General features: G+C 37.9%; 2 protein-coding genes across 12 annotated transcripts in view; one reads left to right on the plus strand and one right to left on the minus strand.

Annotated features, from left to right (window-relative positions):
• The window catches only part of LOC105707067 (endoplasmic reticulum aminopeptidase 1), a 47,631-nt gene extending 20,131 nt beyond the window's left edge, over window positions 1–27,500 (plus strand). For 2 of the 4 annotated variants that reach the window (XM_012437830.3, XM_012437831.3), the window contains exons 11-19: window positions 869–1,023; window positions 2,963–3,042; window positions 3,545–3,728; window positions 5,620–5,776; window positions 6,453–6,637; window positions 7,509–7,670; window positions 8,207–8,347; window positions 8,891–8,972; window positions 12,841–27,500. In XM_012437830.3, coding sequence (XP_012293253.2) covers window positions 869–1,023; window positions 2,963–3,042; window positions 3,545–3,728; window positions 5,620–5,776; window positions 6,453–6,637; window positions 7,509–7,670; window positions 8,207–8,347; window positions 8,891–8,972; window positions 12,841–12,996 — 1,302 coding nt within the window. In that variant the 3' untranslated portion in view covers window positions 12,997–27,500. Of the gene's footprint in view, window positions 1–868; window positions 1,024–2,962; window positions 3,043–3,544; window positions 3,729–5,619; window positions 5,777–6,452; window positions 6,638–7,508; window positions 7,671–8,206; window positions 8,348–8,890; window positions 8,973–10,150; window positions 12,772–12,840 lie in introns of those variants that run through there. The other 2 variants (XR_010342617.1, XM_012437832.3) reach the window with 2 other exon arrangements.
• Window positions 15,026–27,513, minus strand: part of CAST (calpastatin) — a 109,582-nt gene continuing 97,094 nt past the window's right edge. For 5 of the 8 annotated variants that reach the window (XM_064376174.1, XM_064376173.1, XM_064376178.1 and 2 more), the window contains 8 exons: window positions 27,402–27,500; window positions 24,425–24,529; window positions 23,625–23,717; window positions 22,287–22,331; window positions 21,776–21,868; window positions 19,162–19,233; window positions 17,954–18,019; window positions 15,026–17,025 (listed from right to left, as the gene is read on the minus strand). In XM_064376174.1, coding sequence (XP_064232244.1) covers window positions 17,969–18,019; window positions 19,162–19,233; window positions 21,776–21,868; window positions 22,287–22,331; window positions 23,625–23,717; window positions 24,425–24,529; window positions 27,402–27,500 — 558 coding nt within the window. In that variant the 3' untranslated portion in view covers window positions 15,026–17,025; window positions 17,954–17,968. The remainder of the gene's footprint in view (window positions 17,026–17,953; window positions 18,020–19,161; window positions 19,234–21,775; window positions 21,869–22,286; window positions 22,332–23,624; window positions 23,718–24,424; window positions 24,530–27,401; window positions 27,501–27,513) is intronic. The other 3 variants (XM_064376177.1, XM_064376176.1, XM_064376175.1) reach the window with 1 other exon arrangement.

The raw sequence follows: 27,513 nt of genomic DNA on the forward strand, positions 1-27,513 counted from the left end.
CACCTCAGCCTCTTAAAGTGCTAGGATTATACAGGCGTGAGCCACTGCTCCCAGCCTTTACTACCTCTTAAATCCTTTCTTAAAAGCTTTTTTTTTTTTGAGACAGAGTCTCACTCTGTCGCCAGGCGCCAAGCTGGAGTGCAGTGGCACAATCTCGGCTCACTGCAACCTCTGCTTCCCGGGTTCAAGCAATTCTCCTGCCTCAGCCTCCCGAGTAGCTGGGACTATAGGCACACGCCAGCACACCTAGCTAATTTTTATATTTTTTTTTTAGTAGAGACGGGGTTTCACCATGTTGGCCAGGATGGTCTCGATTTCTTGACCTCGTGATCCACCCGCCTCGGCCTCCTAAAGTGCTGGGATTACAGGCTTGAGCCACCGCGCCCAGCCAAAAGCTTTTGTAGTATCAAATAACATAGCTCCTTTTGAGTTGCCACTATTTGTTGAGTGAGGGTCATCTCTGTGTTCTCACTTTAGAAACAGGCTTTTGACTGAACATTGTTTCCACCTTGCTTGTCTGAAAACCAGCATAGTTATGTAGTTACTGAAAACCTGGCACTTTCTCTTCCTTCCTTCATTCACATGCCTGCTTTGTGCCCAGTGTTATTGCCAGTCCCAAAGTGTGCCTAGAACTAGGTATGCTACTTGTCCTCTAGACACATATGTGTAGTGGAGGAAAATGGCAAGCAAACAGTTGGTACTCTTAATAGAGGTGTGATGGCTGGAGACAGTGGAGGAAGGGATCAGAAAGAGCTCCAAAGAGGGAGTTGGCAACTGGTAGACGCTGTTTGAGCACAAGCTGGTGTTCTGTCTTTTCTTAGAGTTGGGTTAAGTGGGTGATGTGTCTGCCTTTTTGTGTACACACCAGCACTGGCATCAGGAAGGCCTGGATGTGAAAACCATGATGAACACTTGGACACTGCAGAAGGGTTTTCCCCTGATAACCATCACAGTGAGCGGGAGGAACGTGCACATGAAGCAAGAGCACTACCTGAAGGGATCTGACGGCACCCCGGACACTGGGTAATGCTCACAGAGTAAAATCCGTTTTGTTGTCTGGGTAACATCTGCCTTGTAGGATGAAACCTTGCTTTTGAAATAATGCCCTTACCGCTACTGCTAAAATATTTCAACTGCATCTGTGTAGCTATGAAGTTGACTTATATTCCCTGCCCTCATCTTCCCAAAAGGGTTAAGGAGGCTTTAAACCTTGGTTCATCTCAGTAAAGTTGATGATATAATTACTTTAACATTCATATTTTGTAATTTGATAGGATGCTAATTTCTGGTTACTGGCTTGAAATCAGCTCCAACCTGAGCAACTGCTACTAGATTACAATAGTGCCTAGCATTTGGCTGGAGCTAAGGACAGCATAAGTTAGGTGATTTCTGAGAATTATGAGAGACTTGGTTGTCTTCTTCTGAGTTAGATTTGGAACCTGTTTGTAAGCTTAATGCTAGAGAAGAATATTATTAGAAACAAGATGCTGCAACTTGATTGACCCCGGATAGACACCGTTAAAAAATTCTTTTATCTTGAAACAGTTTCAGACTTATAGAGAAGTTACAAGAATAACACCACAAATTCCCATGTATCCTTTACTAGATACAATTCTTCTTTACTTTCTTCACCTCTCTCTCTATATATATATGTGTGTATATATATGTGTGTGTGTGTGTGTGTGTGTGTATACACACATATATACACACCTCCCTCTTCCATCTTCCCAAAAGGATTAAGGAGGCTTTAAATCTTGATTAATCTATATCCATCTATCTATATAGACACCTGTATACATATCTATGTGCATGTGTATATATATATATATATATATGTATATATATATATATATGTATATATATACTTGGCTTATGTTTTTCTTAACTGTTTGACAGTAAGTTGGTGACATGATTCTCCTTCATACTTAAATGCTTCCATTCACGGCCAGGTGTGGTAGCTCACGGCTGTAATCCCAGCACTTAGGCAGGCTGAGGTGGGCGGATCACCTGAGGTCAGGAGTTTAAGACCAGCCTGGCCAACATGGTGAAACCTTGTCTCTTCTAAAAATATAAAAATTAGTCGGCCATGGTGGCGGGCACCTGTAGTCCCAGCTACTCAGGAGGCTAAGGCAGGAGAATAGCTTGAACCCAGGAGGCAGAGGTTGCAGTAAGCTGAGATTTTGCCACTGCACTCCAGCCTGGACAACAAGAGTGAAACTTCATCTCAAAAACAAAAAACAAAACCCAAGAACATTCACTTGTATAACCATAACCATAGTACAATTATCAAAATAGGGAAATATACTTGATACAGTACTATTATCTAATCTATAAATCCCATTCAACTTTTCCCAATTGTCCTAAAAATATTCTTATAGCAAAATAGAAAATAAGTTCTGATTTAGGATTTAATGCAGGATCACATATTTTATTTAGTTGTTGCATGGTTTTGGTCTCCATTTTTTCTGAAACAACTCTTCAGTCTTTTTTGGGCTTCTTGATATTGACATTTTTGAAGAGTACAGGCCAGTTATTTTATAGAATGTGTTTCAATTTGGATTTTCTGTTGTTTCTCCATGATCATATTTAGCTTACATATCATTGACAAGAATGCCAAGGAGGTGATGTTGTGTTCTTCCTAGTATACAATTCAGGAGACACGTGACTCCTGAAGTCAGGCATCGGAGATGGAATCAGCCAATCACTGTAAAAAGGTTTTCAGGGTTCACTTAAGTCCAAATTCCTAGCTCTACTCAAGGAGTCCAAGAAAGAGAAATAGTGCCTGAGCCGACACTCCCTACAAAGCTGGAAAACAAACTTGGGATGTTTTGAGAACTTGGCCATAGCAGTTTTGGTATTATCTTGTTCTAAACCAACCAGTGCCTAGCACATGATAGGTGATTTAATAACTGCTTGTTGAATTGAATCAACAAATGAGCAATCCATCTCTCCTTTCTTTTAGGTACCTGTGGCATGTTCCGTTGACATTCATCACTAGCAAATCAGACACGGTCCATCGATTTTTGCTGAAAACAAAAACAGGTAATTTGTTTTGGAAATAACTAGTTTAATTCAAGGAGGAGTGTGAAAACCTGTAGGATTAAAATGCTGTTTCTTTTGCTATTTATCTTGGTTAAATCAAAAGGGGTCAGATTGAAAATGCTTTCTGGTTTCAAAGAAGAATGGCCGATATCTTGCCAGATAGAGATTACAAGTCGAATTACATAACGCTAAAAAGGAGGGATTGATTACCAGTGAACATTCCCTATTACTTTGTTAACATTACTCGGTTATATCATATGTATGGCCAGAGATATGGTTGCATCTTTTCATAGATCTATAAATCTCACAAAATTGATGTTTAAAGCTAGTGTTAGCTTTTGTCTATTGAGTTGCTGTTTTCTGGTTTCTGAAAGAAGTAAGTGATGATTTCAAATTGTTCAGTATTAAACTCTTCTCTATTTTCCTTGCCCAGTCTCTGATCAGAAAAGCTTTCACCAGGCAAAGGAGCAAATGGAGCTTTGATTTATTTTATTTACTCTAGATGTGCTCATCCTCCCAGAAGAGGTGGAATGGATCAAATTTAATGTAGGAATGAGTGGCTATTACATTGTGCATTACGAGAATGACGGATGGGACTCTTTGACTGGCCTTTTAAAAGCAACACACACAGCAATCAGCAGTAATGATCGGGCAAGTCTCATTAACAATGCATTTCAGCTTGTCAGGTAATACTGCACAAAGTTGCGGTTTATTTCTGAAAGCAGTTGTTATCGTTCAAATTCTTGATTTCTAGAGACAAAAATGATTGATAACAAGAAGTTGAAAGGTGCTTTCCTCTAAGTTCTTCTAACAACCCAAGATTGCTTTTAGCCTTATAATTAACCTCCTGTCTGTGACTGCTACGGAACTTGAAGGAAGGAATCTGTATTTCAGTCTTTCTCATTGGCAATTCAGATCGTACTGAGGCAGAAGTATAGATAACCAGGAAATCAACATCTTGGCGAAGCTCCTTGCCTAGTCCTGCAGCTTCTTCTGGCCCTGCTATACCGGATCAGGTTTCTCCCATCACTGGGTCTTTAACAGCCTTGAAGGCTTCTTAGAAGACTCAGTGACTCAGGCCCAAGTTGTTTGCATTACATTTCTTGGATTAAAGAAGGGATTTTTTTTTTCTTTCCTAAACCACATACCTGAACACTGTAACATCTTTATGGAATATAGCTCAACCAAATAATCTTTGAGTGGGTGAGGACAAAGTTAACACTCTCCTTTTTTTTTTTTTTTTTTTTTTTTTGAGACAGGGGTCTTGCTCTGTCACCCAGGCTTGAGTGCAATGGTGCAACCTCCACTCACTGCAACCTCTACCTCCTGGGTTCAATCAATTCTCCTGCCTCAGCCTCCTGAGAAGCTGAGACTACAGGCACGTGCCACCACGCCTGGCTCATTTTTTTGTATTTTTAGTAGAGACAGGGTCTCACCATGTTGGTCAGGCTGGTCTTGAACTCCAGACCTCAAGTGACCCACCCACCTTAGCCTCCCAAAGTGCTAGGATTACAGGTGTGAGCCACCATGCCTGGTCCGACAATGTTTTTAAGGAAATGCTCCTGAAGCCTAAAACTCAAACTTCTTCAACATGTAGGCAGATCTGAAGTCCTAAGAGGAACCATGCAGGTGGGAAGGATTATCTGTTTCTCCTCAGATGCATATCCCTCTGTCCTAAATGTTGAGTGCCTTCTTGTTCTTCTCACCACCACACTGGGCCTCCCGAAGTGAGAAAAAGCAATAGGGGAGAAAGTTAAGGATTGCTTACCTGTTTCTTTCTCCCTAAAAAAATTCCCTTCTGTAGAATATTTCTGCTTGAGCCTTAGAGGGCTTTTTCTTTTTTTTAACTTATATATGCCCTACCACTGAGGTTATTAACACCGACCCTCATATTTCTTTCCAGACGATAGTTGTTTGACCAGGCTCCCTGAAGGGGCTTTGAAGGAAATCCCCTGCTTACTTTAGAAGTTCAGCACATAATCCAGTGTTTCACAGGGACAGATACTGATGTGCTTCCATTCCGGCTTATCCATATGTTAGCTCTGGATGTTACTGTTTGAGAAACTTCCTCCCCAGTGTAAACATGTCAGATGTTGTGTTATATGTGATAGAAGAGAGATTTATATAGTAGTTATCTGTTTATTTATATATTTATTGGAGATGGAGTCTTGCTTTGTCCCCCAGGCTGGAGTGCAGTGGTATGATCTCAGCTCACTGCCTCTGCCTCCTGGGTTCAAGCGATTCTCTTGCTTCAGCCTCCCAAGTACCAAGTAGCTGAGATTACAGGCGTGTGCCACCATGCCTGGCTATTTTTTGTATTTTTAGTAGAGATGGAGTTTCACCATGTTGGCCAGGCTAGTCTTAAACTCCGGACCTCAGATGATCCACCTACCTCAGCCTCCCAAAGTGCTGGGATTACAGGCGTGAGCCACTGCGCCTGGCCATAGTTACCCATTTAAAAGGAACATTTATATCTGATTGGCTTGTTTTGCTAGAAGATTAAAATATATTTTGAAGCAAAAACTTGACTTTCCGGATTTACTTTTAAAACTACTAACCATGGTGTCTCTTGATCAGCATTGGGAAGCTATCCATTGAAAAGGCCTTGGATTTATCCCTGTACTTGAAACATGAAACTGAAATTATGCCCGTGTTTCAAGGATTGAATGAGCTGATTCCTATGTATAAGTTAATGGAGAAAAGAGATATGAATGAAGTGGAAACTCAATTCAAGGTAAAAGCCTAAAATAAAATAGCTACATAATTATTATTTCTTGGTGTGTTAAAAAGAGTGTTAATCATTGTGTGGGTCTGTGTTTGTGTATGTCTTCATATATATATTAAGGAAAAGCAAATAAATATTAATTCAGTATTTGGATGGATTAGCAAAGATTTTGGTTTTATTTGTCACTAAAAATAGGAATGGCATTCTTAGACTCTACTTAATTTGCATGGGTTTGTTATTTCCTTTATTTCACAAACATTTTATTTTCCTTTCCTATTATGATGGCTGACATTAAGATTTTCTGGGACTCTTAATGGTACTAGAGGAAGAGGCACAAAATTGTTATTCTTGGCAAAATCATGAAGTCTTGTTGCATAATTTGCTCTCAAAATTTGGTCACATAAACTCTCTTTTAGTTTGTTTTTAAAAGTGGCAGTTCATCCTGATTTTAAGTAGATAGGATATCTAATAAAAGTTTGTTATGAAAATATGAAAGTCATTCATCAATATTTATTGTTTTTGACCCTTTTATAATTAAATATAGACATTGCTGCATGATTTATACAGTAAAAGTTAGATAATGCTTTAAAAATTAGCCCCTATCATCTGAAACCATAATGGATTATATTAACATGAAATGACTCGTGACAATACTAGTCCCTGTTCTCCTGTATAACGCCCTCAGGGCTTCCTCATCAGGCTGCTAAGCGACCTCATTGATAAGCAGACATGGACAGATGAGGGCTCAGTCTCAGAGCGAATGCTGCGGAGTCAGCTACTCCTCCTCGCCTGTGTGCGAAAGTATCAGCCGTGCATACACAAGGCAGAAGACTATTTCAGAAAGTGGAAGGCATCCAATGGAAACTTGAGGTCAGTCCTTACTGACTTTTGTTGATGTAAAGGGATTCTTTTCTGTTTTCCATCACTGGTACTAAACATCAGGGAAAACAAAATGTGTGTCTCCCACTGCCTTTTTTTGGGAAAATAAATTACTTTTTATCTATGTATCTCTCAACTTTAAGAAATGCTAGAAGGGAACTTCTGTGCATTAAAGTCAAATATCTGGGGAGTTAGGATTGGAATAATTCCTGTTTTTGTATAGGCAGTGTAAAGTCATATTGAACTGTGACAGCCATGCCATAGAGAAACATAGGCATTGTATTTTATAGTAGTTTCTTTGGGCTTCCAAAGTCCCTGACAGGGAGACATAGCAATTGCTGACACTGTCTAAGCAAGGTAGGGTTTTACCATATCTGGAAATCCCTATTCTTGCTACACTTCAGTCCTTTTACATTTGGAGCTTAAATCTCACCCAGGAAACATTTGTGCCAACAATCTACATGCTTCAGCTTAAAGAAATCCCAACAGCGGGCCCACTGGAGTCCTGACTTGTGATCATGGTGTACATTTTAAATATAGTTTGAATTTCTTTCATCTGGCTTGACAGGCAATCACCTATGGAGTTACCCTGCGTCATTAAAGTGTTTAAATATGTAGATATTTATAAAAATGGCATTTCATGTTACATTTTTGAGAAGGCTGCTTAAAACCTAATTTTAGATATTTTTCTCTTGCCTCTTTCATAAAGTGTAACTGAAGGAAATGAGTGGTTTTTGTTTATATTTCCAGGCATGCTTCTCTGATCAGGGGGACAGTTTAACAGTTCATAATTGGTCACCATTATGCCTCTAAACGTACTTACTGCATCTCAGATTCTCACTGGGTGTGTTCCTTTCTATAGCCTGCCTGTCGACGTGACCTTGGCAGTGTTTGCTGTGGGGGCTCAGAGCACGGAAGGCTGGGATTTTCTTTATAGTAAATATCAGTCTTCTTTGTCTAGTACTGAGAAAAACCAAATTGAATTTGCCCTCTGCATAACCCAAAATAAGGAAAAGCTTCAATGGTAAGTCAGTTGTTCATTCATGTTCATGTAGCCAAAGGAAATTAGATTCGATTACATCATTCTGGCATCTATTTTTGTTTTCTTGGCCAGGAATTGTCTATTCTGCTGGGAACATACTACAAGTCAGCACACATCTAATAAGAATAGCAAATAATTAGGGAGAACCAGGTGTTAGGAAAAATACTTAAAGGCATATACATTTGTGTATCTTTAAAATGAGAACATATTTAAAATATTTACTAGAGCTACTCTTCCTTAACTATTGTTTTGAACAAATGAGAGGGTATATGAGAATGGGTGTTATAAACACTATATAAATGTTAGTTTTTATTATGTAGCTATAGTGGGTTTATCAGGATTCTGGTTACCCTTTATTATGTAGCTACAGTGGGTTTATCAGGATTCTGGTTACCCATTTATCTTTTTAACCTTTGTTATTGGCAGACTTTTTTTTTTTCTCTTACAAGTAATTTTATTGCAGTGATTCATAACTGTTTCATCACCTATTTATTGCTAACATTTCTTAATTCTTCCAGGCTACTAGATGAAAGCTTTAAGGGTGATAAAATAAAAACTCAGGAGTTTCCAGGCATTCTAACATTAATTGGCAGGAACCCAGTTGGATACCCATTGGCCTGGCAGTTTCTGAGGGAAAACTGGAACAAACTTGTACAAAAGTAAGTAGTGCCAAAAATTGTGCTGTGACTGGATAAGTTCATGACCCTACTGTGTTTTAGCCTTGTTGCTTGTAAAAGAACAGTCTAAAGGTACTTTTTGGTTGAAGATATGCAAGTAGAAAGTACTTAAAATATTTGTAGAAAACATAAAACTGGAATTCAGTGCTAACTAGTGAATCTGGACAGGGATGTTTTCCATTCCATCTGGTATAGCCCCTTCCTGATGGACTTATCTGAAGCCTTCCTCCTCACAGTTCAGCCCTGGTCTTCCATGACCACATCTGCTTGTTTGCATCTGTCTTTGTCTAACTCTTATAGCACTTCCTGCCTCTGTCATTTTCTTTTAGATACTTACCTTTTATTAAACTGTTGGTATGTATTATTATTTACTGCTAGATCTTAACCCATTGGATAAATATCATATTTTATATTTTTCACATTAATTAGCTTTTAGTTAAAACCTATTATATATAGGAGACCCTTAAAATATATGTTAAATGAATAAATATTTCACAACCTGTTTTTGAATATTTACCTCTCTAGGTTTGAACTTGGCTCACATTCCATAGCCCACATGGTAATGGGTACAACAAATCAATTCTCCACAAGAACACGACTTGAAGAGGTATTTCTTTTTAAACATAAATGAAAATTAGCTAATTAATATGGGTAGACAAAATACTTTGAGGGTGTGGTGAGTTAGAAATGATTTTCTCATTTAGAAGTTATTTTTGGATGCTATAGTGTTGACAGAAGCATAAATCGGTTGCAGGCAAACTAGTGAAAACTGCCTCTTCTCAGAAATGTTAAGAGGTCTTAGCTCTGCCATTAAAAACCTTAGGACTTAAAAAAATTACTGAGACAATTAGTCTTCAAGGATGTTAAAAGTGAACACTGGAGTTATAAATGAATGAAGTGGTCATCCAGCTATTGTTAAAGGGCAGGTCTGGAATCTAGGTTTTTTAATAAACCATTCAAGTTCATGGTTTCCTGTTACTTACTATGGCCATATACCTTCAGAAAGAATTATATGCCATCTACCTTCAGAAAGAATTTTAGGCAGCTTTAAGATCCATGTATAAAAGAAATGTTAAAATGAAGGACAAAAAGATGCATAACGGACAGGTGATGACCATGGCTGTCATCACCTGTGGCTGGGAAGAACTCTTGTAATTGTCTTCTAAATTTATCACAGAGATTCCTAGAAGTCAAGGAAAAAGGAATCAGTATGAGTTATTCTCATTGTCTGAAAAAGGGAACATGAAACATACATGTTTTCTACAAAAGCAGACTTTTCCTCAGTCCTAAACTTGAGGACTTTGATGTGTGGGTCATTGAGTTCTGTAATGTCCCTTCTATAATACATTTTCCTATGGTAAAGTCATGGAACAAATTTTACATGGCTCTTAAATTATGGTACATTTAGATAAAAGCCAAGAAGCGAATATTACATTTTTTAGGAGTGGTTCCATTGTGTAGTCTGGTTACACTATTTTCTAGCTTGAGATGAGGAGAGAGCTTTAGAAATGAAAAAGAATAAAGGGTTGTTACAGTTTCTTAGCTTTTTCCAGTTTTCAGTGGCCTTGTCCTGGCTTGTAAAATTAACTTGCATATAATAATTCAAGCTTGGACTCCAGCAAGGTCTAGAGCAGAGACAGTCTGTGTGATGACTGAAGAGCTGTCCAAAGGTTTGATCAGAAAGGTAGTTATCCATAGACAAGATCTGGAGCAACAAAGCATTTCATTCATTCATTTGTATTCTCATTAATTCATTCAAGACATATATTCCCTGCATGGTTTTAGGTTATGGGGCCATAACAATGGACAGACAGACAAAACCCTTGCTGTCACGGAGCTGAAATTTCTGCTGTGGGAATCAGATAATTACAGACAAATCAACAGATGTCAAGTAGTTACATGCTCTGAAGATGAATAAGGCAAGGAAGTGATTGGGGTAGAGGGTTGGTGTTGTTTTACAGATGATTAGGAGACATTTGAGAAAATATTGAAGGAAAGGCCAACATCTAGAGGAGTATTGTGGGCAGAGGAAACATCAGGTGCAAAGACCCTGAAGCAGGGCATGAAGACTAAAGAGCCCGAGATGTCATAATTTAGGAGAGCAAAGTACTGACATACAAAATAGAGGAGTCATCCTGAGTCCTTCCTTCCCTACACATCTAATTATGCAAGTCCTGCTGGTTCTCCCTCAGCACATGCACTGGATCTGTGCACTTCTTTTTGCCCAAGCCTTTCTCATCTCTTGCCTTGCCTATTGCAATAGTGTCCTAACTGGCCTCCTCCTTGCCACTTTGCCAATAGCAGAACATTTTCCACATTTAAGACTGCAAGTCAGCCCATGACTGACCCTGGCTTCTTGAAATCCTGCCTATTGTTCTTGCAGTAAATTCCAAATCCCTCCTTCCCATGGGTCCACGACCTTGATGGCTGGCTTCTGAGGACCTCTCTGGTGCCAGTTCCCACAGGCTCTCCTGGTTCTCTCACAACACTACGGCCACTCAGCCTCCTCCTGCTCCTGGGCTACCACATGTTTCTCCTGTCTTTAAGCCTCTGCACTTTTTCTTCTCTCTGCCTGGCTTGCTCTGTCCCCAACTTTCTACTAGAAAGCGGAATTTTATCTCTGAGAGGTCTTGGCTCAAATTACCTTCCCCAAAACCGTGCTGTTCAATGCAGGCCACATCTCCCCAGTTACTATCATACCCCTGGCATATTTTCTTCATAGCAGGTTATTACAATAATCGTATTTACTGCTTGTATCCCCCAAAAGACTGTAAGCTCCATGAGGGGAGGGTGCTTGCCTGATTCATGGCTGCATCCTCAGCGTCTAGCACAGTAATTCCAGCAGAGGGATGAATAAATACCAGGGTAAATTCTGGTGAACAAATGGATGAGGTTAAGTCCCTGATACATGCTGGGTTTGGGGTGTTGCACTTTACCTGCATTATATAACTACATTCTCACCACTGCTCTTCAGTGTGGATACTCTCCCCCGTTTTACAAATGAGGAGACTGGGTTCCATAGAACTTAAATCATTTGCTCAAATCAAGTTGTTAGGATAAACCTCTTTTCCTATCCCTGTGTTGTGCTGCTTATTGCACAGAAATTGTTCTTCCGGAGCCAAGTTTGAATCAAAGATTCAGCTGAGATGTTGCATTTCCAACGCAGGTGAAGACAGAAAAGATGATTTTGGGTCAGGGTAAGAGTAATGGCTAACAGCTGGCTTCACTCTTGTAGAAGGTCTGTTTTTAGTGGAGCTATCATGATGGGCTCCTTCAGGGTTAATGATTTGAGCAATTAGTAAAATTATTGATATGCTTTGACTGTTGAATAGTGCTCAAAGTGATTTTTAATTAGCTGTGAATTAATCTTGAGTTCTGAGAGGATGAAACAGATTGAGCTACAACTTAAGGTAGACAGTGGAGAAGTATTTTCTAGGTTGCTACAGCAGGAGCCCAGGCCTTTGGCTCATTGAAGAGTTGCACCATATTGACATATAATTTTAAAACAACTCTGCATCATTTAAAATTGAAATCTGTTCTTTCTAAAGCCCATTCCTACTTCCCTCCTTATTCCCAAACTAATCATATGGTATTATGACATGGATTTTTAAGGAATTGGCTGTCTGGAATCTATGCTGAATAAATAATACATCTTGGCCTACATTTGCTTCCTGAATACCCAATCAAAAATTGACGGACTAGTGCTGTGAAAATTTATGGGAAAAGGGTAAGAACCCTTTTGGGTGAAACAGAATTACACAACGGTCAATTCTGTGGCAAAGCCAGCCTATCTTGTCATGTGAGCTCAAGGGGTTAAGATACCCAGAGATGAAACAAGAATAAAGATATTTTTTGGGAGAAAGGCAAGAGTTTCTTATCTCTTTAAAATTATGGGGAATTTTATATGGATTTTATCTTGAGAGGACAATACATGAATTGTGGATTAGGATAAAAAAAATTGGCAAGGTTTGGGTCTTACCGCCATAACTTGCTAAGAATCCCATTCCCCACAGTGTTTCTATAATAACATACAACACCAGGTCCATGGAGAGAGATGGCATTTATGTAGTGGAAACTGTTTTGCTTGGCAAAGAAGAGACTGCACATTCTGCTTTTTAGATATCATGTTTTTTAAAAGTGAAGTTTGCATCTGTGAGTAGACAACAGAATACACATTAAATAGACACACTCAATTAAACCTTAATTATAAAATGGTAAACAGTGAAGTCTTTTAACATCTGACAACTGTGAATAAACAAAAGAATTGCAGAGAAAAAACACAAAACTTGACATCCTGAGGCATGAGCTGATTTCATATAGCTTATGTGTACATAATCCTATTCAGACACCTGGGACTGCCTTCTATATAGAATTTTGACAAATGCTGGAATTTTGGCTTCAGTTTTCTTTTAACTAAAGTTACATCTGGTTAATGTAATAAAATTAATTTTTAAAACCCACTTTTTCCTCACAAGGTAAAAGGATTCTTCAGCTCTTTGAAAGAAAATGGTTCTCAGCTCCGTTGTGTCCAACAGACAATTGAAACCATTGGAGAAAATATCCGTTGGATGGATAACAATTTTGATAAAATCAGAGTATGGCTGCAGAGTGAAAAGCTAGAATTTCTGTAAGAATTCCTCCTTTGGCCGGGCATGGTGGCTCATGCCTGTAATCTCAGCACTTTGGGAGGCCAAGGCGGGTGGATCACAAAGTCAAGAGTTCAAGACCAGCCTGGCCAAAATGGTAAAACCCCTTTCTCTACTAAAAATACAGAAATTGGCCAAGATGGTAAAACCCTGTCTCTACTAAAAATACAAAAATTAGCCAGGCGTGGTGGTGGGCGCCTGTAATCACAACTACTGAGGAGGCTGAAGCAGAGAATTGCTTGAACCCTGGAGGCAGAGGTTACAGTGAGCTGAGATTGCCCCACTGCACTCCAGCCTGGGCAACAGAGCAAGACTCCGTCTCAAAAACAAAACAAAACAAAACAAAACAAAATAATTCTCCCTTGCCAGATTCCTGCTATCTTTAATCACCAACATTTTGTTGAGTGTATTTTCAAACTAGAGATGGCTGTTTGGGCACCAGCTGAAGATACTTTCACCCCCTCAACTCATTTTTTGACTCTTCCTGTGAAAAGATTGGCTGTTAGTTTTTCATGAATGGGTGATCACTACCATGTGTTTCATTCATCACAGGTGTTGCCCTGCAATGTAAACCCAAGTGGTGAGTTCCCTGCCACAGAGGAATAAAGTACCTTATTCTTCTCATTTTATATTTTATGCTTAAGCCCCTCAGTGTCCAAAACCCTGTGCCCCATGCTTGTCATTCATAAACTGTTTTATCAGTCTCCTCAAAAGACTGAATAGTCGACTACTGAACAATGAACTCCTGGATCCGAGACTAAGCCAGACGATGGCTGGGTTAAAGCTCTCCCCGCGGACACCGCCAGACCCCCTGCCCACCCTTCTCTTCCTTGCTCCATGCCCAGGAGACCAAGTCATCACGCTTTCTTGCCCTTTGGATGTTGGTCAATGGGGAGTCAGAGAGCTGGGGCTGGGGTCGGGGTAGGGAGTAGTAGAGGTGTTCTTCCCTGATTCCCGTTCGGATATACCGCGGGCTGGCCTCCCCTGAGGGCCTTAGCTCCTGAGAGGGGACCCTCATTTCCACACAGCCTTTTCCACCTCTGGATTTTGGCAACTGCTCCCTCCTCATCCCTTCAGGATTAGGGCCTCGGTGGGAGCCTGGCTTTTACTAGTCCTGGCGGGACTTGCAGTTTTCACTTACTGTGCTGGCAAACTTAGTAAAAAATATTTTTATAGAACGTTCCTCAGATAATTCTGAGTGTCATCTATTTCCCTGACTGATATAGTATCTCATCTGAAAAGGCAGAGCTTTTACATTCAAGCCTGGAGGAAAACCCTTTTAGGGAGGTGATTTTTTTCTCTCGCTGCTTCTTATTTGGCCTAGTTCACAATTTCTAAGTAACTAGTTATTGGCATTTACTGATGGTAAATTATCGAAGAGTCACCAATAAATGATACTACATTGTGAAACAAAATATTTGTTCCTATTTGCCTGAGGACAATCTTTGGCTTTGAAGTCTTTTGTGAAGACTTTACACACAGTTGCTTCAGCACACAGTTGCTGCTCGGGTTTTATGTCAGATAATAGAAAGCACAGTTTACTAGCATGGTAAACCAATGGAGTTCAAGTCAGACAATGCCCTAAGAATTAGATTTTATTATTTCTTATTCTCAAAACTTGCTACACAGGGACTTATCTAACCTGCATTTTGCTTTGTCGCTGACTTGATTAAAGTCGCAGTGTATTTTGTGCTAACTATAAGGTGCGGAAGTCCTCACACCTGGCAAAGAAGAGTTCAAACTGAACTTTTCGAAGGTAAGGCAGAAATTTCAAGATAAAGGAGTATGATTGATATGAAAAATGTCAAAATGTGTTCCTCTAATACACGATGGAACAGAGTGACTTCTGGACATCACTCTCCAATTTATTAAACCATTCACCACAACAAATAGGTATAAAAATGGAATTGGAATTTTTATACTTATTTGTTGTGGTGAATAGTTTCATAAAAACAGAAATCACCGGTAATTTCCACCCCAAGCTATTTCCCTTAAAAAAAATACACAACCAAGATTTTAATGTAAACTATTTTGCTTTAATTGTATTTTATGTCTTGATTAATGAAACATGGAAATACTGATTTTCAGTTTTGGTCACCTGAGGAATTTATCTTCATTTGCTTTTGGAAAAGCTCATTTTCTAAACAGATACAATATTGCCACAACAATGTGCAGAAACTTTTTAGGTAATAAAAATTGTTCTTTGCCTCTAAGTGGATATTTGCAATTATTTTCTCCTAACTGATTGTAAAAAGGGCTGCTTTAGATCCCGTAGCTTACTCCAGTTAGTTATTAACAAACACCCAAGGCTTGAAGATATTTCTAATTAAAAAGAAGGCATATTCAGAGTACCTTAAATAAATGTTTACTTTTATAGGCATCTTTAAACTTCTAGATTTTGGTATGCCATTTAAAAATACTTCTAGATACACATGGAAATTAGTCATACTGCAGCTATACCTTGCAAACTCATCTGTCAGTGTCAAAGGTTTCGAGGTCTTTTTTAACAACAACAACAAAAAAGCAAACCCCTATACTGCCCAAATGGGAGGATTAGATAAAAAGTTAGAAATCACTCAGGAAAAGTATTTTTTCTTTTCTTGTTGTTGCCTTAAAAATAGAATAGTGACTAATTCTGACAGGCAGAGACATAGCGTTTTAAGCTGGTGGAGTGTGAAATCGCATAGGTATGTGCATGACTTTCAGAGAGTATTTGTGGGGGAGGTTAACAAGATGTGGTGCCCATTCCTAAGCAATATTATTGTTTTTGCTTGCTCCGCTACCAACAAGTCAGCTAAGCCATAACAAAAGCTTCAAACTGATGCTAAGGAAGGCCATGCCCTTTGGAAACAAGAAATTCCCAATCCGTTTTGTGTTATGTACCTGACATCTTTTCCTGCATTCACTACCAGGAAATAAAGATGAAATTAAATATCAAAATTCTAATCAATGATATCAATGCAATGTTCAGAAGCTTTTCATTCAGAAACCATTCAAAGTTGTAGGACATTAGAGCCTACTTCTTAAATTGCTGTGGGAGAAAAGCAGATTTAAAATTTCATATATATAATTTTTTTAAAGCAGAAGTTTCTTTTTGTATAGGTAAACTTAAGTTCCATAAAGCCAGATGTGATACAGTGCAAGGACTAACGTGGCAATAGCTCTAAGCACACAGTTGCTACGTGGGTTTTCTGTATAGATAATAGAAAGCACAGTTTACTAACACCGTAAACCACCAAGTTCAAGTCAGATGAATACCCTAAGAATTAGATTTTATTTCTTATGCTCAAAACTTGCTACACAGGGACTTATCTAACCTGTATTCTGCTCTGTTGCTGACTTGATTCAAGTCTCAGTGTGTTTTGTGCTGACTGTAAGGTGCAGAGTCCTTACACCTGGCAAAGAAGAGTTCAAACTGAAAAGGGGTTTGGTGCTCCCTGGATTGTCCAGGTTACCTATTATTAATTTATTATTAGCAGCCCAAAAGGAGATATGTGCCCATATACAATATCTTATGTTTTATAAACATAATCCCAAAGCAACATCAAATACAGTTCAAAAGCCCAAGAAGAAAGGGGGTAATAAGAAATCAGAACACTGAAGAATGTTTAAAGCATTGTTTTCCAAACACTAACAAAAAAATTTAAGTGCAAACTGAAAATACAAATGAGATTTACAGGCACTGTGTGTAGAATGTGCAAAAGTTTGCTTAGATTTTCTTTTTTTTTTTTGGTGTTGCTTTAAGAAACTTTATCAAATATATTTCTTACAAATATAAAGCTTTCTTTCTCTCCCAATTGAAGGCAATTAAAAAAATTCAAAGTTTATCAGTACTCAGTACAATAACACAGGTGAACCAGTCAAATTCATTTTCTTTCTGGAAAAGATTAACAAACCAATATTTAGGATGTTCAAAGACTCAGCAAATTACCCAGAACAATTGTTTTCTGTTGCCAAAGCCTTTTGTTCTTCAAAAGTCACCATCCACCAGCTGAAGATTTTATATGCAGATACCTTGAAAATTTCAAATAAAAAATGAAGTGAATCATTTAATATGTAATTTTCTTAGAAGCGTAGTAAATATACCACTTAGTAAAAGCATTGTATAATAGACAAGAAGGAATTTCCTGTAAGTAAACATGAAAGTGGATTATTAAGATAATTTTTTTAATTTCAGGAAAACTGTTAGAGCAGTTCTAATTAATATAGCTCCTTCTTTATGTGAAAAATGGATCGTGGTGAGAGAGCTGAACCCAATTTAACCTACGTTTTGATTTCTTTTAGGCGTTGGTCAGTAAGTGCTTGTATGCTTTTAAGGCTTACAGTAAGTCCTCCCCTTTCTGAAGATTAAGATAAGGGCCCAGCTCTGAAGATCTCAAAAATTCCTTCATCTGTTCAATTTCTTCAGTTATCATAAATTATAATCAAACACAGTACTTTACTTTCTAAAATAAAGACAAATAAAAGTGGCCAATCTTTTCCTTTGTCCTTGTTCCCAAAACCCTGTAATTTTCACCAGACTCTAAAGAGCTTCTCCCCACCCCACCACGTATTGGTATTTTGGGGAATATCAATATCTTAAGGACATTTCATTAAGTTGTAACATGCTAATTTTGCTTTGCCACAATAATCTGCAGTAATAAGCATTTGGATTTCAAAGATTCAAGTAGCCTCAGATGGCCATTTTCTTTAAGTGCCTGGCCTAATATTTTAAAAAGCTTTTAATTATAAGGTTAAGGTTTTTAAACATTTCAGTAGCACACTCATCCCATTTAGTGGTTTTGGAGAATGACTGATTACTCTGTAGATCTTGCAGTATGCATTTCATGTCAATAGTATAAAGAGAGCATGAATTAAGAGGTGGACTTCATTTTTCTCATCCATAACACAGAAATTGGTAGAATGTACAGTTGTCTTCATTTACAATAAACACCCAACTTACCAGATAGTTTAAACTTTAACTTGTATTTTTTTCATCATCTTTTGGCTTGGAAGCTTCCTCTGTTGTCTAAAAGGGAAAGCAAAACCATCCGTGAGCTCTCTCCTTTCTGTATTAAGTATGAGGAGATGGCCTTTTCAGAATTAGGGGACAAAATATAGCAGTCAGTGGGGAAAAATAAGATGGTCCTTTCAGTTTCTCTTCTTCATTTGGCTAAAACATTGTGAGTTCTTCCTCCTCAAGTTTATAAGCTAAAAATAACGTTAAGTGATGCTGATCCTAAATTTATGGCTCTCAGCTTTATATTTTTTAAGGCTAGAGTAGGTTATAAAATATGCATAGGTATTCTTGATAGGCAATGTTTCATTCTGTGATGATCCTTCCTTCTCCTGTACATAGGGTCACAGCTGTCCAGCAAATCCACTCATCATATAGGGTTATTATGCTTTCTGTTATTTGTTAAAGAGCTGATCAAATACTTTGTATAAGTGAAGTTAAATAATTGGCAAATAAGTATTTATTCTGAGATATAATGGCGTAACTGTTAATTATTAATGCTGTTTCTTATGTCCCTTAAGGGAATCTACTATAGGAAGATTTTAATATATTGTTTTAAAAGCTTTGATGTAACTGGACTCACTCCTCATTATAGCCAGGGGATCACAGTAGTAATCATTTGAATCATATGTCTTGGAATCAGAAGGGACCTAGAGGTTGTCTAATCCAATTTTCATTTCTGATCACAGCTTGAGTAGTTTTAATAATAGGAAGTTTCCAACTTCCATCTTCTAAAATCTATATACACCACATACTCTGGTAGTATTTTAATTAGGGCAGGAAACAGTTGTCTAATCCAATTTTCATTTCTGATCACAGCTTGAGTAGTTTTAATAATAGGAAGTTTCCAACTTCCATCTTCTAAAATCTATATACACCACATACTCTGGTAGTATTTTAATTAGGGCAGGAAACACAGAAAAATTGAGTTGTGTCAAGAACATTCATTTAGAACTTTAAAGTACCTGTTACTTTAAAAAATATATATCTATACAAATTCAATTACTTTAACAAGGCATACTATGGGATAGAGAGTACTTTAAGAAATCTTTTATTCTAAATAGATTCCAGTAATAAACTAAATGACTGAAGTGATAAACCCTACTCTGTGAAACTGCTAAACTAATTTGTAGTATATTTACTGCTCCATTTACCTTTGCTGAATCCTTCACTTTACCTCCATTCTTAGATGCTTTGGAGCTGGAAGCAGTCTTCTTGCGCTTATCCTAAAGCAAAGGAAATGTAATGAGGCTATGGCTATCATCAATCCATATAGCAATTAGCTAGGCTGCAGTTAAATTAATCCAGACTATCCTGAGATCTTCAATTTAATTAAATAATGGAAAACTTTGCATGTTTTTGTCATGATTTTTTGAACAATGGTGAGTGTCAGAGAATTGTTTAAAGCAGGAGCGAAAAAGGATAGAAATAAGGAGAGAAGTGTGGGTCACACTGATGCTCTGCCAATTCTTGTGGTGCATGACTCACCCAGACCTTATTTTCCTAATCAAAACAGAGCTTATCAATGAGATGATAAATGCTGGCAAGGGTGTGGAGAAAAGGGAACCCTAGGACACTGTTGGTGGGGATGTAGATTGGTACAGCTATTATGGAAAACAGTATGGAGGCTCCTAAAGAAAGTAAAAGTAGAAGTACTATATGACCCAGCAATCCCTCTTCTGGGTGTATACCCAAAGGAGATGAAATGACCACCTTATAAAGATATCTGTACTCTCATATTCACTGCAGCATTACTCACAATAGCCAAGATATGGAATAACCTAATTGTTGATGAATGGATACAAAAAGTCATGTGTATGTGTGTGTGTGTGTATAAAATATATATATATACAGGAATATTATTCAGCCTTAAAAAATGATATCCTGCCATTTGCCACAATATGGATGGACTTGGAAGACCTTATACTAGATGATATGAGCCAGACACAGAAAGAAAAGTGATTTCACTTATATGTAGAATATATATATAAGAAAAAGCTCAAAAACACAGAGAATAAAACCTGGTTACCATGGTAGGGAGCAGGAGGTGGAAATAAAGATATAGGTTGAAGGATACTAAATAGCAGATACGCAGAATTAGCAAGTGTAGGGAGTTAACAAACAACAAGAGGACTAAGGATAAAATTCTATTAGGGATTTTTGTTAAATAAGTAAACTTTAGCTGCTTTTGTCACAAAAAGTAATTGTGTGAGGTTATAGATATGTAAATCTGCTTCCCTACAGTAACCATTTTACTATTTCTAGTAAATATTGGTATTTCATCCCAAAATACCATGTTTTAAACCTGAAATATACACAATAAAATTTAAAAAACAAAACAGAGTTTGTCTCTATCAGGACTGGCTTTTGTGTGCCAAAAGGGCAAAAACAGAACCCTGTTTTCAGTGTTATGAAGGAGAAATGTAACAATGGAAACAACCAGAGAAAGCTGGAGTAAGTTACATGAAAATAAAGTCCATTCACCAAAAAGGGCATTAATTACAAGTTACCAGGGGTGACAGGATGCTAAGGTGGTCTAGAAATTAAACTACCAATATGGAAGCACTGACAATTCAGTGATCAAGAGCAGTGCCTTCCAACAGCCAAAACAACAGCAAACTCAGAGCTACAGAATTAACTCTTCTGAAAATAACAAGGAGGTACTCATTTCACTTTTCCTTCCATTTGATTTACAAGAGGGTATAGCTTGAGGGAAAATGCCCCACACTTGTTTAATTACACAGTCTTTTCTCATTCACTTTTAATCATGTTTTGAGCACCTGCTAAGTGCCAGGCATTTTGCTGTATGAGAAGCACTGAGGTAAAAGACACATCACTACTGTATAAAATGCACAGCTCAGTGGTGTGATACACAAGCACAGACAGGTAACCAGAGAGCAAGGAGGGCATGGGAGAGAGGCCTCTAACTTTGGCCTGGGAAGGGAGAAGAAGTAAGACAAAAAAGTCTTCCCTTAAGGAGCTGATGCTTGAGCTGTGCACTGAGGAATGAAGTCACCAGTTGTGCTGAGCAGACAGAAAAGGGGAGGAAGCGCCAGAGAGCAAAAGAGCATGAGAATGCCTCCTCTCATTAGGGCCTGCTCTCACTTTAAATGAATACAGACATAGCATTATTGTTGCACAACCATATAGTGTGGGGATAAAAAATGGTGGCTATGGAAATTACAAAGTAACATTTAAGAAATAATGTTATGCAATGTTTTACAAGTAGACTGTAAGTATAATTATATAAAACATACATATAGAAAAAAAGGAAATCCACAAAATAATAGTGTTTGGTGGGGGCAGTGGAATTATAGATATTTTTTCTTTTCATTTTAAGGTTTTCTATGGCATCGTTTGATTCATTCTACAGTTGAAAAATTATAAGGGCCAGGTGCAATGGCTCAAGCCTGTAATCCCAGCACTTTGGGAGGCAGAGGTTGGCAGATCACTTAAGCCCAGGAGCTTGAGACCAGCCTGGCAACATGGTGAAACCCCATCTCTACAAAAGATACAAAAATTAGCTGGGCATGGTGGTGCATGCCTGTAGTCCCAGCTACTCAGGAAGCTGAGGTGGGAGGATTGTGTGAGCCTGGGAAGCAGAGACTGCAGTGAGCTGAGATCATAACCACTGCACTCCAGCCTGGGCTGTAAGATCCTGTTACAGGATAGATGGATAGATAGATCCATCAATAAATAAAAATTATATATATGTACACATACGCACACATACATGTCAAAGAAAGTCTATGTGAAAAAGCATAGTACCTTTGCTGTGTTCTGTGAGGTTTCTGTAGTGGAGGGACAGCTGTCCAGATCTCCTGAGAGAGCATCAATGGGGTCTTGGTCATCTGCAGGCTTCTGAGATATGAGTAGAAATAACCATCAGTGAAGAAGCAAAATGCAATATGGTGTATTTTCCCACATCACTTACAAATAAAAGATGTTTCTGTAAGAAAAAAAACTTGCTGACATTCTTTACTAACAATAATGTATTGTAAAGGAGACAGAAAAGTAAGAAAATCTTGACGGCTTTATTTTCCTCTACTCTTTAATGCACATTGCTTAGTATTCTCTGAGCCTCAGTTTTCTATCTTAAAGGACTTTTGTGAAGACTAACTGAGAGGTAAACAATAGACACACATATGTATATGCATGTTTTCACAAAGTACCAGGCGCAGAGTAGGCATTCAATATGTTTTAGTTTTTTAAAATGCCGAATAACCCTATGGCTAGAATAAAACAAAATGTAATGGAAATATGTTCCTATGGTCTTTACCTTTGATTCCTCTGATTTCTTTGTAGGTGGCTTCACTGGTTTGTCCTTAAAAATAAGGCAGACTATTGGTTAAGCATAGATCTTTGTAAAGGTTTACTTAGGTTTAGGCGGTATTTAGAGAATCTATTATCCAGTGACTTGACTTGGATAAAATGGAGTGTAGACTTGCAATAATGAATAAACCTGGGTCCCTACTATTTATTCATCAGCTTTGCTTAGTTTCTATTCTTTAAAATCATTTCTATAGACTTGGGAGAAATGTATGAAAGAGTCTGGTCCTGGAAGTGAAAGAAACGCTATTTGTGAACCTTCTGCCATTATGTATTATCATTTATAATTCTACTTAAAGTGTTATAAAAAGTTACCTGTGTTTTTATATCTTATTTACTATAGCTTAATACACTTAGAAAGTCATCAGTGATCTTTCCCATCGTCAAAGGCAAGGGCCTTGAATAATAAATTTCCCAAAGAATGCAAGCAGGGTGAGTTGGTACTATCAAAGTGGCAAGGACTCTAAGCAGAATGTGGAATTGCTGTCTTGAGGAATACTGAATGCAGGCAAGGAGAATTGGTTCCTATAATAGGACACCCTGAGGCTGATAGTACTATTTAAATCAGGAGTAAGATCTTATGCACCAAAATGAATCAGTACAGAAAGAGAAGGGTGTAATGTGGTCTTCCTTGTTTTTTATTTGATGAACAGGCATGGAAAGGGTAATTTTTTCATCTAATTGACTAAAAAGTAGAAACCAAATAAGAAAGAGGCAAAAAACAGTCCTGGTTGACCTACAAAAGACTAGCCTCTACCATGTGGAAGACAGAAGGCCAGGGCCTTTTTGGTAGAGAAACAGCATTTGTGATTGGGAGTATCGCTTTGCCTGTATTCACTTTCAATAGTGCTGGTGGTGATGTAGAAGAAGATAGGGAGACCCTAGGTCTTGGAGTTGCCTTATTGATTTTACTATTGATTATCCCAACACCAGCTCCTCTTCTGCTCTCCTTAAACAGAGATTACTTCCTTTGAAATCCTATCACCTTAGTCATTTTTATAGCTTTTCCTGAAAAAGAGAATCACATTTCTTGGATCACTCTTAAGCATCAGTAAAGGAACAGTATTCAACCCTGTTTATACCACAGAGCCTAGCATATGTGTGTACAATGATACTGGCTCAAAAAATATTTACCTGCTGGTCAGCTTCAGTGACACATGAAAAGCAGTCAGTTATGATAAGTTTTTATGCTATTGTAAAAGATTGCAACTACTGTTTATTTCAAGGGAGGTTTGAATTTAAAGATCTTTGTAGCATAAATCCGATCTAGCAATTTGCCTCAGTTTACCTGTCCATTATCATCCAGGAGATGTCTGTATTCAGGTGGGATAGTGTCATCTCTTTCTCCAAGCTTGTCTCTATGTTCAGCTTTGGCTTTTTCCTATATAAATGGTGAGCAGATATAATTAATATTCATTTCCTCTTTCATTTAGAAAATACATTGTCAAATGTAGCATTCAGTATTTGTTATACTTTTATGAGGCAAAACATATGGTCTGTTTTTATTTTTTAAGCAACAGAACAACACAGATAACTTCAACAGACTGCTAGTTGGCTAAAATACATAAACCCATATGCTTCTATATGTCAATTCATATCTGTGAATTTTCTAGCTATATTTTAAATTGAAATATATGATTAAATAATTATCCTCAGAAACCATGTTAGAAGATTAGAACCCAAAGGTATAAAATATCTTTTTCTTTTTTTCTTGTATGGTTTCACTTTTCTAAAAAAAATCAGGCCACTGTACCTTGCCATTTAAAGAGGTCATATTTGCAACTTTGCCTGTTTATAAGCAACCCTGGGACAATAGCTAATTTGAATGGATGTGCTGACTGCATGTGTTGCATGGGAGGAAGCCATGCATAAGCCACACCTACCTCCCAGAATCTCCTCCAGGAGGCTCCACTGGTCTCTTTATCACAGATTCAGTGACCTTCCCCTCCAGTGGAGTACAGATTGATTTTTCTATATCATTATAATTTCATTTTTTAAATATAGGTTAAGTTCATATCAATATTCCTATGACAATGATAGAGTCAAGACCCAAGGATTAAAATTTCAATTAGTAATTTTTTTTTTTACCTTTACTTTATCCTCCATTGGTTTGTTCTCATCTGGGTCAGGCTGCCTTTGTCCTAGACTATCAGAGAGTTTATCCAAGGCATCATCGAGGTCTTTGTCACTCTGCTAAAAAGTAAATAATACTGAATTAGTCACTCGTTAGCCAAACTATATCAGAGGCAAATTAGCCCAGGAACTCCATCTTCTCAGGAGGGAACCTGTTCCTCAGAAGAAAAAGACATCTGGGGGTGGGGCAGGGGAGTAGACAGGGTCAGAGAAGAGAAGGCTGGGAATGGAAAGTCAGGAGAAGAGCAGCAGCATCTGTCAACCTATTGGAGTTGGAGGTCCAACACTTTCCATCCACCCTGCCCATCTCTTGGCGAAGATCCCACCAGGTTAAGGAGGTCTTAGTGGCAGCATCAAGAGCCACACCCAGTGGGTGGCCTGGAGGTCACATAAAGAGTCCAAAAGCAAATGAACTAATCATGTGTGCCTTTCATTTAGAAATTAAACACAATTAGAAAACTGGATATGAAAACAACATCCACTGATGTTGTCAGATGGTTAAGAAGCAGGATTCTGCAATAGAGGGTGAGCGTTTCTTTGGTTCTGTGGGTCCACTGTAAGACTCTAAGATCTTGAGGGGTGCATTTCATAAAGTGCAGCATGACCCGCAGTTTGTGGGAAGCCATGGAGCTTGGCACTGCCATCCTAATACTTCCTAGAGCACAAAACCCCAGAGACGATCTGGGGTCAGGAGAGGAGAAGGGGCTTCTCTGCCACACTGGTTATGAGTGGCCTGAAAGACTTCCAAGAATTTCTGAACTGGTGGGGAAATCTCTCTTTTCATCTTCAGGAAGCTCATGGAAGCTAAATTGCAGAAATGGGAGCTGGTATTCTAGAGGAAAAAAAATGCAGCTACTGGAATAACAATGAATGTTGTAACTAAGGTAGCTTATTTCCTCTAACATTTATTTACTGTATGATTCAGGCAGCTTATTTAACCCCTTTGAGCCTCAGTTTCCTTGGCTGTGAAATGTGAATAATAGTAGTACCTATACTCCTATGTTGCTGAGAAAAGCAAATGATCGAAAAGGCGTTTAAAATAGTACTTGTATGTTAGGACCCAACAAATGGTAAATTATTATTAGTATTATTACAGCAAAATCCTAAGAAGTTTTTTTCAAAACATTTTTCAACACATTGCATTCAAAATGTTGACTTCTACCTCTAAATGAAATCAATTAAAAATGTGTTTAACATCTACATTGCATAAGACACCGTGCTGAACTCTGTCCAATACTGTACAGAACTTTCCAGTTGATTTTCAAAGTGTTTTCATATACATTATCCAGTTTTATTTGATGCCCACAATGGTTCTCAGTGAACTAAGAGGTAAAAAGCTCTTTTTTTTTTGGAGGTAAAAAGCTCAGGGAAGTTAAGTCAGTTGCTTGAAAACAAATTGTTAAAAAGTGAATAGAATGCAGGTCTTGGGACTGATAAAGCTTTTCCCTGTCATGCTAAGCTACATCCATGATCTTCTATTTCCTTTGAAGCAGTTTTTCCTGTTGGAGTGATTTTATTACACAGATCTTTGAAAATATGTTTTCAAATGCTTTCAGCGTATGTAACATTGCTAGTGACAATCTAATAATCTCAGCAAAGGAAACTCCTGTGAATTATCATGGCTTATTTGACTCCGATTTCCCAATATTTTTTATCTAAATAAAGCTTTATACCTTGTTTTAGTGACACCTTCAAATAAAATCTTAACTAAAAACAAGACTGGTGGGAAATGTGATGAGAGAAGTGTCATTTTAAAACTTACTTCTTAAAGGCAAAAAGTTTTCGATTGCAAATATTTACTATTTCATCAGGGAAGAATCTCTGGCCCAAATATTAAGAACTGAAGTATAAACGGCAGCCTAGACTTAAGGATTCTTCCTTTTTGTTGCATGGGGACTGGGTATGTTTACACACACACACACACACACACACACACACACACACAACGGCATTTTACTGGTTTTAAGTAGTTTATTATAACCTAGGATTATAGCTGCTAATGGTAGAGCTGCCTGGGGCCAGGTCTGGGCTTTGTCATTTGTGCCTCTGGATATTTTCAGATGATCCTGAAGCTGATCCAACAGGAGGAAAATCCATCAGAATCTCAGACTACAGCACTAAATATGCTTTGATGCTACATCAAAAGGAATGGAAGCATAGCTGACTTCACTAAAGCTACTTCATCTCCATCTAGAAAATGAGGAACTCTTCTCAACCAAAGGAGATGGGGATCTGGTTTAGGGCAATCCCTTTATAATTTGATGTGCTGTGGTCTCCTCAATAATGTATAATTTGGTATTGCACAGAGGTAATTAATCAAGGAAGTCTGGAAAAGCTTTGGTCCCACAGCCGTGCCTCAGAGCATGTAAATAATTAAAACAATATTGATGCTGAGGTTCTTCCACTACTAGTATGAAAGTGACAGATTTTTACTGGTGTGAATTGGGAAGAAAACAGTGCTATTCCATGACAAGTTTGTAAAATTTTTGTTTGTTTAGAGAAGCTCAAACACAACAATTCCATAAAATAAACCTGTGGTTAAATAAAGGGTAGTAAATTACAGCATGTATAAGGAAAAATGTATAAGATAAAATCAATTATCAGGAAAGCTAAAGAATTTTTCAAATCTAGTAATCAAATATAGGCACAATGCACCTTATTATGCTTTCAATTCTCGTAAAGCAACAATAGTATTAAGGTCCTTGACTACGTGTATAGTATTTTCACATATATTGTTTCATTTAATCATTTCAAAGTTGCTCTCTGCCATCTCCCTAAATTATCAGTCTCGGCTCTTCTGAAATAGAAGGTGCCTGATCTTCCTAATAATTCTGCCTATTTTCATTTGCTTTAAACAGGTGCCCTATTTTCTTTCTAGTTCTGGCTACTGCAAAAACAAATATTTATCTCCCAAATAAGATGTACTGCTTACCGAAGTATCACGGGGTGGGGCTCCAGAGTGGGTTGTTGAAGCTGGAGTTTGGGAAACCACTTCAGAGATGGCAGCAGCAAGTTTAGCATCTTCAAATTTCTTTTATTGAAAA

The sequence above is a fragment of the Aotus nancymaae genome, unplaced genomic scaffold, assembly GCF_030222135.1.
Source record: "Aotus nancymaae isolate 86718 unplaced genomic scaffold, 86718_ANA_hifiasm-v0.15.2.pri h1tg000014l, whole genome shotgun sequence".
Lineage (NCBI taxonomy): Eukaryota > Metazoa > Chordata > Mammalia > Primates > Aotidae > Aotus > Aotus nancymaae.